Genomic DNA, 14,780 nt, shown 5'->3' on the forward strand with positions numbered 1-14,780 from the left:
TTTTTTCTGTCACTCAAAAATGTTGATTCCAGTCTTTGCTAAATACAGAATGTGAATGTGTCTTGCAGGCTAAAGGCGGCATGTTTCCATGCATGGACTGCAGCTGTGTGTTCAAGAAGTTGGGCAGCCTCAATGCCCACATCAGCAAAATGCACATTTCTGTCATTGAGGTTCCCTCCAGTGCCTCGGTAAGCATTTTTTTTAATTGATATTTTGTTTCCTCATACATTAGCTTGATTTCTCTTTAGCCAGTGTTTTAGTGTAGAAAACATAGCCCTGAGGATTGGCTTTTGCAGCACTCTTTAGTTACCAATGATAGCTTCATTATTATTGATAGTTAATGTGCGTTGCGTTGTTTTTGTCTCAGTGGAGCTTGTAAAGTGTACTCAGCAGGTTTTGCTCAATCAGCGGCGATACTCAGCTTATTTCATGCTCTGGAGACTTGCTCGTCATCAACCAGACTTAAAACTATTCATCATGCTTGTTCCCATTTTCACTTTCTATCTCCTTGCTGACTTTTTTTTTTTAACAATTACTTTAACAGGAAACTGAAGCACTGAGCCAGGCAGCAGGAGGACCAGAGGGTGGCGAGGGAGTTACAGATGTCATTCAACAGCTTCTGGAGCTGTCCGAACAGGTGAGCGGGGAGACCAGCCAGCCCCCGCCTCCTGAACCAGCTATTTCCATGGATACGGCCATCAATCACGATATCCTACAGGTTAGTCCCTTGAAGTACATTAACATCTATTCTAGTTTAGCTTTGCACATTAGAAAAGCAATAATGGTGCAAAAACAAAATCACTGTGTAAGGGGAAATGATGTTGCTGTATTTGCAAAAATGTGACTTGTGTTATTCTATTCATCACTGAATTTGGTTGATTGATTTTCTTTTTACAGCAAGCTCTGGAAAACAGTGGTCTAAGTGTAGTGCAACCAGATGACAATGTGACCTCAAGGCCAACAGAAAGCAATAATAACAACAGCAGCAGCAGCAGCAACAACAACAACACGGTGACACCGACAATATCAAACAAGAAAGTGCTAGAGAAAATAAGAGAGAAGAAAAGGAGTATCTTCAAGAAACCTATTCAAATGCCAGGTGTGTTGGTCTAAATGTGCAACAGTGTGCATTGTACCTTAAAGACTCAAACTCTCCTGCTGTAACTCTTTCTCCCTTGCCCAGGTTCCATCAGGGAGGAAAACGGCGTTCGCTGGCACGGCTGTCCATACTGCACCAAAGAGTTCAAAAAACCTAGCGACCTTGTGCGGCATATTCGCATCCACACCCATGAGAAGCCTTTCAAGTGTAAACAGTGCTACCGAGCCTTTGCGGTGAAGAGCACCCTGACCGCGCACATGAAAACGCACACCGGTATCAAGGCCTTCGAGTGCCAGAGCTGCCTCAAGTGCTTCTCCACTTCTGGCAGCATGAAGGTGCACATGCGCCTGCATACAGGTACACAGCTCCAGCCACTCTCCAGAGGGAAGCTATGCCAAAGGGACATTAGCATATGGACAAATTCCCGATTCCGTCTACTCATTCATGTCACGTCGAGCTTTATCAACATGCACATAAATTAAACGAGAAGTAGAGCAGCAGTCAAGACTAGTGTCCTCTTTTATCTTTTAGTCAGCCATAAATGCTAATCATTTACCCTCAATGATGCAGTAGTGTATAATAAATTAATGTAGTGGCATCTCTGAGGTCAGAACCCCCATTTACTTGTGTCTGAAGTGTTTTGTATTTGTTATTGAGGGAGCGTGTTTAATCATCATTACGAGAATTTAAAGTCAGTGTTTGCACTAACACGTAATAGAAAGACTATTCAAATACGCGCACATTAGTCTTCTCTTAGGGGAGCATAACCTTATGTATTACATCTTAGTGGAACGGAATTAGTTTTGTCCTCCTTTAGTATATTGTAAACTCAGGCATTTGTGGGAATTACATGATGCATCTAATTATAAAGCATTTGTATCAATTGCTTGAATTCACAGGGTGGTTTTCTTGTATTTCTGCGACAGTGACTTTGAAAACTGAGCCTGCGAGTTATGAAACGTGCCCATAAACCTGTCCCTGTGAAAGATGTTGTCTAAATATGGCTTTGTATTACATAGTTAATGTTTTACATCAATGATAAAGTCATTGATGGTGAACAGTAACGTTTGTTGTTGCTCTTAGGTGTCCGGCCGTTCCCCTGCCCTCATTGTGACAAAATCTTCAGAACATCAGGACACAGAAAAACTCACATCGCCTCACACTTCAAAAACGCCCAACAGAAGAAGCACAAATTTCCCCGAAAGGCCAACAAAACCAAAGTGCCCAAGAGCAACATACCTCTGCCGGATATACCCTTACAAGAACCCATCCTCATTACTGATTTTGGTACAGATGAACATTAGATCAGACAATGTTTTCATAAACTGTATTTTTGATTTAAACTTTCTTATCTCGTACACTAGGTCTCATCCTCTCACAGACCCCTCGCTTGGCTTTCCAACAGTACCTGGACGTTGTGACAACAGACAGGCCGTTCAAATGCCAGTTCTGCAGTAAAGCATACAAGAAATCCAGCCATCTGAAACAGCATGTCAGGTTCGGCTATAATATTAATCCTAATTTTGCATTATACTGTTATCAACAATCACACCATATTCTGAAGTGTCTGTCTGTCTCTTTCATCTCTGTGGCCTCATGGTTATGGCTCAAGGCAAAGCCATTTTTGCTGGATTATTGACCGGTTTAAATGGTGTGGCTGCAATTGTGACCAATCTTAAGATTCACAGCTTGGCAAATCCTGTCAGCTCCTTAAGACTTGCTTAAAACTTAAACATTCAAATTAGGTTGTAAATGGCAGATAGAACGCAGCATGCAAGGAACAACGGGGCTTAATTCGTCGACGCAAAAAGGATTAAAGAGGAGACTAGATTATATCTTGGCTAGAGATAAGAATAAGATCTGGCACCCTGTCCATTGTTCAAAAATTCACAAAGTTATTTTAAGACTTTCATTCATATTCCATTGCTGTTTTTTCTAATCGTATAGAGTAATTTAGACCATTTATCTTGAAAGCATCTGCCATCTCAGATATAGCTGATATACAGAGAGATCAATAACAACATTTGATTTATGACTGACCACTGAGCTGTGTAACCTTGCGATCCTGAACCTTTGCATTATAATGTGACGCTTTCCATTTGCAATTTAGAGGCTAATCTGAATAATGGCCCTGTCATATTTGCTGTACTCCACGATGGTCACTGCCCTACAATTTGCTGCTCTTCTCTGGCAGATTGATTCATTATCCAAAACAGGAGGTCCATATTTTTTATCTACTGACAGTTTCCTTGGTTGCCTTCCTATTACTTGGTTGCCAGGAATACAATACTGACAGCGCACAGTGCATAATAATCACACTATGTAATGCTAACTTTGTCTTGTTGTGTTTTACAGTGTGCAGTGTTTTTTTCTATTTAATGAGGATTGCTCCGTAGACCAGTGGTTTTCAAAGTGTTCTGGCCATTTACCTCCTAAAAATACTATTTTGAAGAATTCTTTGAAATTCAGAAGTCAGTATTTTGTGGAATAGTGACTTTCTGTGTCACTCTTTACCCGTGTTAGACATTGTTGTTGGATACCTCAGTCTAAGACTGATTGTGCTCGTCAAACAGAAAGACTGGTCTTGACCTGGAAATGGCTATGATGATGAGTCAGTTTCCAGAGCAGTACATAAACATCGATTTGGAAGAATGTAAAATCTCTGTTTCCGTTTTTCGCAGGTCTCATACAGGAGAGCGTCCATACAAGTGTGTGCAGTGCAGCCGTGGTTTCTCTTCATCCGGAGTCCTTAAAGCTCACATTCGGACCCACTCTGGCCTAAAGGCGTACAAGTGCCTCATGTGTGACACCACATTCACCACCAGCGGCAGCCTGCGACGCCACATGACCACTCACAGTGACCTACGACCTTACATGTGTCCCTACTGCCAGAAAACCTTCAAGTCCTCGCCCAACTGCAGGAAGCACATGAAAATACACAAGTTAGTTCAGAGTTTGTTGAGCCCAGAGTTACCTGAGTAACATTAAGAACAAATTGCTAATGTTAGTGAGTGTTTTTGTATAGTACTTTTTACTCCTATATGATGACTAAAGTATTAGGAAAGCTTTATTGCACACTGTATTTACAGTACGCAGCATATTTGGCCCTCAGGCCCCAGCAGATGACATTATGCAATACTGGTAATTACATAAGCATAAGCAAAGTCAAATGAGCAAATAAGCGATGTCTTCCTGCCTGGACACTGATGATTGGCTGTAATGGAGGCTGCAATGATTGGGTGATGGGGTATTGTTGCCAATAAGTCTTCCACATTGAAATCACGCTTAAGCTTAATATTAATGCTATTTTTGGTTTGTGAAATAGCCAGTGCATTATTGGACCTACAAGATAATCACAATCATTCATTAAATATGCAGTTATAATACTTTGTAATATCACCATCTTAGGTTCTGTGTGTTTCCTGTCCTCTCACTTTAGGTATGAATTGGCCCAGCAGCTGCAAAATCAGTCAGCAGACGACCCACTGGAAGGAACAAATGAGATTCAGGTTGAAATATCTGATGGTTCCTTGCAACAGCCATCCACAACAACACCTGAACAGCAAAGCATGCTGGGACTGGACCAGACTGAGGTGGTGAATGATGACCAACAGGTGACCCTGGAGGCTCCGCTGGCTGACCAACCACTTGTACAAGGAGATGGTGAGACATGCATCTTTACTTGTTTTTGCATATGGCTTGTGTTTATGACTGACTCCAACTTCTAACATGAAAACAAACAACTGGACATTTAAAAAAGATGCCAAAGTTTCACTCCCATCGAGAAAGTTTTGGTGACCACCAGATATAGATGTGGGCTTGGATGGTGAAATTCCAGTGATGTCAGATGACTGGCGGGTCTCTTGATTGTGCTCAGGACATGTTTGACATAACTACCTGCCTGACCAAGAATCTACTTCACTTGACTATGCCTTTCAGATGTGCTTTTTAAAGTGCTGAAACCGTGTTTCCAAGTGCCTTTATGCATCAATAATATCTTGTAATAATTACAGACATGTCTAATAATGTCTGTAAGGCTCCGTCAAGGCGTTTACCATTTTGTGTTTAGCTGTCTTCATAATTAGGTCTTCCTGTCCTCTTTTATTCTCACAGTAACAAGTACTATGTTTTGCTCTTTTGATGTTACAGATTCATATGTGAGCACTCAGCATGCTTTGCCTCAGAATATCAGCCAATTTGAGACCCCGGCACTTCCTCAGTCGGGCTTTGATCAGCAGTCTCTCACACAAGGTACATCTGTTTACCAAGATCCCCCTGCCACTGTCAGGTTACAACGACTCTGAGGTTGGAGGTTGTTTGAAACGTGATTTAGAAAACATGTGCCTGTTTAGTAAATCCCTGCACCTGTTCTATTCTATTCTCAAGGGGAAACATTCTTTGTTTGCAACACTGTGGGAGAACTACAAGGCCACATACCTTTAAGGAACTAAACATAACTTTAAGGAACAATCCATTTGAAAATCAGATTTTGTTAAACTTAGATGTGTGTGCTATGGTCTGTCCTCAGAAAATAGGTCATGAACATGATTTGGCAAAAGTGCATTTGTTGCTGATGAAAAAAGTAGCAGCCTGTTTGGCTATGTACATCATTGTGAAATAGTACTTTCTAAAAGAAGAAACACTGTAATTGTGAATATATCTGTTGCTGATTTCTTATTGTCTATTCTGTAAACTTCTTTTCACAAGGTTTCACGATTACTGATCCAGGCTATAGTCAGAGTCAGTTTACCACTGTCCAGCAGCTGCAGGATTCAAGCACCCTTGAATCACAAGCTCTGTCCTCCAGCTTCCCTCCTTCAAATCTACTTGTTCCCAGTGCAGAGGTGGTAAGTCTTCACTTTTCCAACCTTAAAACCTATTCCAGTAGACTTTCACGTTTAATTATCGCTTTTGGTCAATTGTAAAGTAATTTAAATTTTTATTTTTTTTTGCAGACAAATGGTCTTCTGCAAAACAGCCAGGCTGAGCTGCAGCTTACAGCGGAGTCAGAGGACTATCAGGACGACAGTGAAGACAACTCCAAACGGGTTCACAGGTAAACATTTCACATGACTCTTCGAAAACAGTGTTAGCTTTTCTATAAGTGATGGTCTCTTAGTTTTCACACAAAAGGTAATAGCCTGAAGGTTTTAATTTCCTTTGGAAAGTGGCGATTGTTTGCTAACCGGGGAGTAACCTGGGTCTTCATTGCCTGTAGGCACTTTTGAAGTTTATTCTGAAAAATGTGAATGGGATTCTCTTTCTTGCCTCCTCACAGCGCCTTATTAAGCGAGTTTTCTTCTAAAGGCTTTAGTACAATTGCTGGAGACTTTTGTTGCAGCAAGTTCAACCTCTTTTGTGTGGAACTAATTTCACTTTATAATTTATTCACACCTGACCTACCAGAAGAGTGTGACCTTATAAAAAGAATGTGATTTGGGCAGCAGCGTCACAATAGACCTGAACCAAGAAAAACACATTAAGGTGCAACCTCCTCTTTGACGGAAAGTTTAATAACCCCAGCAGAATGTCAAGATGGCACTTGTTGATGCTGATAAAAATATGAAAATTAGCTCTGCTCAAGTACAGGAAGTAAGTAAACATTTGACTTTTTCTCAATTCAGATGCAGTTGGTGTAAAAAAGGATTTAAGAAGTCCAGCCACCTGAAGCAGCATGTCCGGTCCCACACAGGGGAAAAACCTTTCAGATGTCATTTATGTGGACGCTCATTTGTATCGGCCGGTGTGCTGAAAGCCCACCTCAACACGCACACAGGTGAGCCACTTCAGCTCAAATATCAGATGGATGCCATTTTGTTTAAGCTGCACAGTCAAAGTCACCATTAAATGAATCTAATACCGTTTAAATTTGAGAAAGAAATTTAAATTGCAGTTAAAATTGCCACATTTTGTTTTCTTTATCAGGTGTGAAACCTTTCAAGTGTAACGTTTGCGACACGACATTCACCACAAACGGCAGCCTGAGCCGTCACATGATCACTCACATCAAGTCGTATAAATGCAGCATTTGTGGAGACAGCTTTAGGACCAGCCTGCTGTGCAAAAAACACCTGAAGAAGCAGCACTCTATAGATGAATCAGGTAAAGCTACTGTTTTGTTTCTTTGATATATGTTCTATAGTTTACTTTAGTTAGATACTGCTTAACATTTCACCCAACAAATACAAGAGAATGTACCTGACTCATAACTCTGCTAGGCCTGGCACATCACCAGCTCGTATTCCTTAGGTGCTCTTTCAAATGCTTCATTTTGATATCCCATTGACACAAAACAGCATTGGTCGTGTCTAGTGAGCCCTATGAACATGTTCTCATGTGTTCATGTTTTGAGTTTTCCAACAGTTTAAATGTTTCGCAAAGTGGCTTTAAGTTTAAAGTTTTGTTCATTTGTATTTGAATAAAATTTCACCTAAATAGTGATGCTTTGCACGTCAGCTTAAAATGCTTTGAATTGAATTGAACATTTTATTTCGAGCCATATAAACAAAACTATACAAACAGTGTTCAAGAACAAATACAGAGACAAGGGTACATGCCATATCTGTTCAAGATCTTTACCTTCACATACAACACATTTCCTTTGCCATATAATTGGCCAACAAAATAAAAGAAATAACATTTTAGCTCGAAAAGGAGTGGGAAGAAGACAAGCTTATTTACTCCCACCCCCATTCATATATTCTAAATAATTTCAATAATGTGGTTGCTAACTAACTTAGTTTAGCCCTTGGTAGCTTGTAGTAATTAAACAATTAACTAACAATGCATTACATCAAGTCAACATTCACAAAATGCTAAATAACCAGATTTAATTTTAATGATGTGTATTATTTATTGCTTTATTACTGTTAATAGTGTTGGCTTATTTTGATATGTTAGCAAGAAGCACTAATTTAAATTCACCTTGTTGGAAGGTCTTGAAAGTCATCCCGAGGAGGAAGAGGATGATGATGACGATGATGAAGAGGAAGATGGAGATTCAAAGATTTCTAAAAGAGCTCAAAGATGCATGGGCATCATTACGTTCACGGAGGAGCAGACGGCGGCTCTGGCCAAAGATCCGGGGGAGGATGCCTCTGTGTCCGAGCGGATCCTAGCCCAGTCGGCAGCAGAACGCGATCGCATCAGTGAAATCAAGGACAAAGTGGTGGAGCTCGAGACTGAACCCAAGTTTGCAAACTGCTGTAATTACTGCCCCAAAAGCTTCAAGAAACCGAGTGATCTTGTCAGGTATTACTGGCACGAACACCTCAGACTTTTACCAGCGCTTAAAATCACGTTTCAAACTGATTGTGAAGTTCCTTTAAGGATGATTTACAATGTGGAGGCATTAGGCTTCTCCTCAGACACTGTTTTTCTTAGCTGCTTGGTTTTAACTGCACAGTCATAAATTACCTGCCCTGACAAAGCCTAGCAGCTGTTTATTTGCTTTTATGTTAATGAAAGCAAATAAAAGGTCAACCCAGCAGCCCTTGTCTACTGACAAGCTATTACGTGTCAGGCCTGCCAATTAACCAGTGTGACACTTTCATTTTCTGAATAATGGATAAGTATTTCATGACTGTCCAAACATAAGCAGCCTTTAATACTGCACTCAACAGCTCATTTTTCCTTCACACAGTAATGTCTATTAACAATTCTATTAATTGACACGGCAGTATTTCACGAAAGAGAGTCTGAACTGACCCTTTGATTGACGAAGAGCAAAACTTTTTACTGCTTTGTTATTGTGTCCAAACATAAGCAGCCTTTAATACTGCACTCAACAGCTCATTTATCCTTCACACAGTAATGTCTATTAACAATTCTAATATTTGACATGGCAGTATTTCACGTCTGAAATGACCCTTTGATTGACGAAGAGCAACACTTTTTACTACTTTGTTATTGTGGGAAGATGACTTTTAAGCCCTGCCAAATCAAAAGTACATATAAAAAGTTGAGTGCTGCAACTCAACCTGAGCTTGCTTTTGACAGGTGAAGGGATCTGTTACCAGTTTAGATATTGAGGTCTCAAAGTTTTCTTCCAAATCTGTCAGTCCCACACCAGACCAGCTTATATGGAAAACTCTTCCCAGTCGATAAAGAGGAAACTTAAGGATCAGCACAGAAAGTTGCATCTCTTGACAGTTTTTCTTTTCTTCATTGTTTATTCTCTGTTCTTTCAAAATACTTCTTGAAAATTCCTTTATTTACCTTTAGACACATTCGAATTCATACTGGGGAGCGGCCGTACAAGTGTGATGACTGTGGCAAGAGCTTTACTGTGAAATCTACTTTGAACAGTCATGTGAAGACTCATGGAGGTTTGTGCATTCAATGTAATACTAATGCTTAATATATTTGGTACATGGTAAGAGGAAAGTTGAAACCACAGCTTTTTAGTCAGACATATGAGTGTGTGAAAATGTGTCTTTTCTACTTTCAGGTCAGAAACTGTTCAGCTGCCACATGTGCAACACCTCCTTCTCCACAAAGGGCAGCTTAAAAGTCCACATGCGTCTCCACACTGGCTCCAAACCGTTCAAATGTCCTTTCTGTGAACTTCGATTCAGAACTTCTGGCCATCGCAAAACCCACATCCAGTGTCATTTCCGACCCAACGGAGAACGCAAAAGCAAACGCCTGGCTTCCTCAAATAGTCATTCCAGCCAGGACTCCAGCACCTCGGCTTCAGGGCATGACCAGCAGGCAGGGGCGACAGATGCACTGCAGTCGGTGGGCTTGCTTCAAGCGTCAAGCAATGACGCAAACATTTTCCTCCAAACCAACCTCACCGGACTGGACCAGAGCTTACTACAACCAGGGCTCGTGGGACAGGCCATCCTCCCGGCCTCTATGTCAGGTGAGTGATGGGTTTCAAGAGCATACAAAGCATCTTATTTTACCTATTTTACTACAAAATGTGGTGATTTATCCATGCTTCAGTGCCTGCTATTATGATATATATATGCATATAGACTACATCGTCTTGTTATGGCTCGATCAAATTAATTATTTTTGTGTTAGACCCAACGAAGAAAGATTAAGCATGGGATAATGTATAGAATGCTGGTCATTATCGGGAAAATAAGTTCCGACAGGGCGAACCGGTATTGTTTCGCCCTGTTTCCCGCTTATTAACACACACAACATAAACTTCATACACTTTTATGAAGGCCGAAAGGTTTATATAATGACTTCCGCAGCAAATAGTTCCCAAAAACTTGCGCGTTGCTTGGCAACGTTTGGCTTGGCCAGTAGCAGCGAGGCTCGTAGCTAGCCTAGCTACTTAGTTGAAGGTGCAGTTGGAGAGGAGGAATGGTGGTGAATCCCGCTAACTTCACGAGAGATTACCCCAACTTCTATCGCAGTGACGGGAAAAGAGATAGTGTCCACTACTTTGTATGTGCGGAGTGATATGAAAGACCTGTATTACAAGCACGAACTCCATTGCCATTGGCTGCAGTCATTATTTTTTTCAGAGGTCCTCTATCAGAAAATAATAACCAGTAGAAATCCCATTCAAATCAACGGAGCGTTCTACTTGCATTGTGAAGAGCCGTATAATAATGTTGTGTAAAAGCTTCAGTCACTGCATTAGAATGTATCGATGATTGGTTTTTAACTCCACAGTGTCATTGGAAAGCATTTTTATTGTTTTCTTTTTTGTAATGTCTTTTATGGCACACATATAGAAACTACTAAACACTTATATAAAAACTGATCCCCTGGTGCCAAATGAGTCTGTGAAGCAGAGTCTTTTTGCAGCCAGACTGTGGTGTTGACAGAGTCTCCCTTGCTGATCGGCGGACTGCATTTCATTACAGTCAAACACAGATACCCCGCCGGCATATATTTTTCTTTTCTGAAGTAATTTGACTATGTCCCATAAACACTGCTTTTACCAGCCTCAAAATGTCACAAATAATGCTTTCTAAAATGCTGTAGTGTTTTACCTTGTTTGAATATATCTCTTGGATCTTAGATCCAAGAGATATATTCCAGTTGTGCATAAGTTAAGAATTGGTTTAGAAATAAGTTTAATAAGTACAGTACATAAATCAATTGGCAAGTAGTGTCAATTGAATTTGAGTTTGAATGATTGACTGAATGAACTTCACTGATGCTTTGTTTTTGTTTTGCAGCATCAGGAGACCTCACTGTCTCTCTGTCTGATGGCTTGACCACATTAGAGGGCATCCAGCTTCAGCTGACCCCAGCCAACCTGGTGTGCCCTAATGTCCAGATCTCTGGCATTGATACCAGCAACATCAACAATATCACACTACAGGTATTTGCTTTCAGTTTTCAGGTTTTATAACTTTTTTTCAATTTGCCCAAAATGATGCTTTCAATGTAAAGTTTCAATTAAGCTTTTGGTGACTGAACTGTAGTAGTCTGCATTTAGCTGTGTTTTTTATAGAGCGATATATTTTATTCAAAGAACGTCTTAATTTTGAGAATTTGCTGCCATTGGGATTGAATCTATATGTTAAGTTTATAATTAGATAAGAGCCCAGCTCGAGATCTTCAGATGGATCCCACAGCTCTAGCGGCATTAAAGAAGGGAACAAATGCATGGACAAATTTCCCTACATGGACCATAAAGTATGCATGCATTCAGAAACAGAAAGTGCAATATCGTTTTCTACAAGTATATCAATGAAAACAACATATCTAGCATTTTGTTTAACGCTTTTTATTTATATCTAATGTAACCCTTCTACTTTACAGTCAACTGGACAGGTTTTCATATTTAATCAGTGGTGGGCAAGTGAATCCTTGTAACACTTCAAGGCTTTCCTGACAAAAAAGTCTTGTAAAGTTTGGAGTCTCTTTGGAGAGCTGTTTCATTCTGTTTGAACACCGCCCTCTTGTGGATAAACTTCATTGCGACTACTCATAAACACGACTGATGCACCAACGCAACGTTTCAAACTATAATGTTGTGGTCATGGCACACTGGACCAGCTCTATACCTTTCATCGGGTGCTTGAGGGTTTGTGGGAGTTCGCCCTACCAGTCCACATGTGTTTTGTGGATCTGGAGAAAGCGTTTGACCGTGTCCCTCGTGGTGCCCTGTGGGGGGTGCTCCGGGAGTATGGGGTCCCTGTATGACCACAGCAAGTGCTTGGTTGGCATTGCCGGCAGTAAGTCAGACCTGTTCCCGGTGCGTGTTGGTCTCCGCCAGGGCTGCCCTTTGTCACCGGTTCTGTTCATTACCTTTATGGACAGAATTTCTAGGCGCAGCCAGGGGTCAGAGGTGCTTCCCCTCTTCAGGTCGGTGGGGAGTCCTTGCCTCAAGTGGAGGAGTTCAAGTATCTCGGGGTCTTGTTCATGAGTGAGAGACAGATTCTCAATATATTTGGCCCGCGCCCCACCGTGGGAGCTGAATTTAAATTCTTTTTATTTAAGATTTTCTAAGATTTTTAAACATTGACAGTAGGGCTGGCTAAAATCTCTATCACGATATAAAAAAGAAATATCCCGATAATGATATATTGTTGTTTGTTTTATATTTGTTACCGGCACCTCTTGGCCAGGTCTCCCTCGGAAAAGAGATTTATCTCAAGGGACTTCCTGGTTAAATAAAGGTTGAATAGATAAAAATAAATATAATTGACAACGGACCAATTACTTCAAAATCCCAGCCTTACACCTATTGGGAAGATTAATGCAAAGATATTTCATTCTTTTTTTTTTAGCACCATACTAATTTCCTAATTACCATGCAAATATGATCTACATCCTTCATTTCATTTGACTTTTTAAGTACCTGCCCCTGTGTTCCACACAGTCAGTGGAACAGCAGGACTTTGTAAAGAATAGGAAAAGTGTTTATTCTGACTGGCCCACAGCCTGGCGCAGACACACCACATGAATGCAGTTAAATGGGAGAAATACAGCAAATGCATTTATCACTTATGATTTACATCACTATGTGGCCTAAAATCTATTTCACGATAGAAAAAAGAAATGTCACGATAACAATGTATTTGTCGATATAATTGACAATGGACAAATTACTTCAAAATCCCAGCCTTGGGAAGATTAATTCAGTGTTTTGTTTTGTTTTGTCGTTTTTTTTACGGCATACTAATTTCCTCTCAAATATGATCTACTCCAAGCTGTTTACATCCTTCATTTCATTTTACTGTTTAAGCACCTGTCCCCGTGTTCTACAGTCAGTGTTTATGCTGCTCTGATGGAGCTGAGCGTAGCATAAATTATGTGGTGTCCACAACAATATAAAAATGACAACGATATCAAAGAATTATATTGCGATAACGATATTTGATATGATACGGCCCTATCGCAGAGTGAAGCATTTTTCAAGAGTTTCGAGGTCAGCTGCTTCAGGAAGAGCACCAAGTTTTTTGGCCATCACCATGTTTAATCAAAACATTTCATTTAACATGTCTTAGCCTGGATGAAGAAAAAAATACATCTACATAGACTGTAGAATTATGTAGAATGAAAAACAATAAACGCCTCTGATTGAAATTCATTCAGGTCTGAACTGCAAACAAATTACTAACACAGTGCAAAAGAAGTAAACCATAAAATCAAGTGGAGACTCAGCTCAGCAGTGTTTCTTTCTTAGACTGTGCACTCGTGCCTTTATGAAGCTGAACCGTGTTTTCTAACCTTCACACTCCTCTCTGTCGGAGGCCTGATTCCTGACCTGTTCTGACACTGCTTCCCCTCAGATTGACCCGGCTCTCCTGCAGCAGACCTTACAACAGGGGGGGCTCCTCTCTCAGCCTCTCACCGTAGACTCTGGCCTTGTGTCCCACTCGGGCCACCAGCTCATGTCCAGCACGGACCCCACATCATCGGCCAGTGTGGTCATCCACCCCCTCACCAGCCTGCCCCTCCAGGCCCCCTCCATCGCCCCTGCACAGGTCACTATGGCAGGCCTCTCTGACCAGGACGCAGCAGGTGTGTGAACTGTCTTTTATATCATCCATGTTCAGACCCTCCCACTTTTCCCACCTGGAGGAAAGGCATTCACTGGGATGTTTGCCCAGAGAAGGTGAAAGTCTGGGGCACATCTGGTGACATGTGCACTGTGTGTCTCTCTCCTTTTTTGGGGGGAATGCGCTCCTTGTAAAACCCTGCGCGCACTCCCACATCTTTGCAATTTGCTTTTCTTTGTGTGGAAAGTAGGCTACATTGGGGACATCTGCGTTTTAATTGTTGATACAAAATACCAAAGTACCATTTTTTTTTAAAATGTACAACTTGCAGCTACAAATAAATGGCCGCCTATAGCAGTACAGTTCAGCCTTGTTGATTGAGTTTTCAATTTTCGATTTGGAAAAGATTTATTCATGCTTTAATTTGTTGCATCTTTAAAGAACAGTTTTGAAAAGCACTGTGCTAGACTCATGTTTCTGTGGTTTGTTTAGGCTCACAGGATCTCAGTCACGTGATGGGCACCTCTGGCCTTGTATCTGGGAGCAGCAGTGGCCAAGAAATTACATTCACCTTTAATAACTCCAGTCTGACCCACGCCCTCGCCCAAGTGCAAGCCCAGGCCTCCGCAGTGGGCTCTGGCTCTGCTGCAGGAAACACTCAGGAAATCACCCTCACTATATCAGGCGAGTATCGGACAATAATATTCAACCTAATTGTAATAGCTCGATTTATTGCCTCAGAGCATGCTGTCTTAGTG

At 41.1% G+C, this 14,780-nt stretch overlaps 1 protein-coding gene across 1 annotated transcript in view; it reads left to right on the plus strand.

Annotated features, from left to right (window-relative positions):
• znf236 (zinc finger protein 236) overlaps nt 1–14,780 on the plus strand; it is a 30,589-nt gene that overhangs the window by 7,749 nt on the left and 8,060 nt on the right. Inside the window, exons 7-25 of the mRNA XM_079561147.1 lie at nt 69–188; nt 545–718; nt 898–1,099; nt 1,184–1,456; nt 2,183–2,386; nt 2,464–2,596; nt 3,781–4,041; nt 4,539–4,762; nt 5,249–5,350; nt 5,807–5,946; nt 6,055–6,155; nt 6,724–6,875; nt 7,025–7,201; nt 8,035–8,350; nt 9,323–9,426; nt 9,549–9,965; nt 11,248–11,393; nt 13,813–14,044; nt 14,515–14,706. Of these exons, the coding sequence (XP_079417273.1) occupies nt 69–188; nt 545–718; nt 898–1,099; nt 1,184–1,456; nt 2,183–2,386; nt 2,464–2,596; nt 3,781–4,041; nt 4,539–4,762; nt 5,249–5,350; nt 5,807–5,946; nt 6,055–6,155; nt 6,724–6,875; nt 7,025–7,201; nt 8,035–8,350; nt 9,323–9,426; nt 9,549–9,965; nt 11,248–11,393; nt 13,813–14,044; nt 14,515–14,706 (3,670 nt within the window). The remainder of the gene's footprint in view (nt 1–68; nt 189–544; nt 719–897; nt 1,100–1,183; nt 1,457–2,182; nt 2,387–2,463; nt 2,597–3,780; nt 4,042–4,538; nt 4,763–5,248; nt 5,351–5,806; nt 5,947–6,054; nt 6,156–6,723; nt 6,876–7,024; nt 7,202–8,034; nt 8,351–9,322; nt 9,427–9,548; nt 9,966–11,247; nt 11,394–13,812; nt 14,045–14,514; nt 14,707–14,780) is intronic.

Source organism: Gobius niger (genome assembly GCF_951799975.1).
Source record: "Gobius niger genome assembly, chromosome: 8".
Classification (NCBI taxonomy): domain Eukaryota; kingdom Metazoa; phylum Chordata; class Actinopteri; order Gobiiformes; family Gobiidae; genus Gobius; species Gobius niger.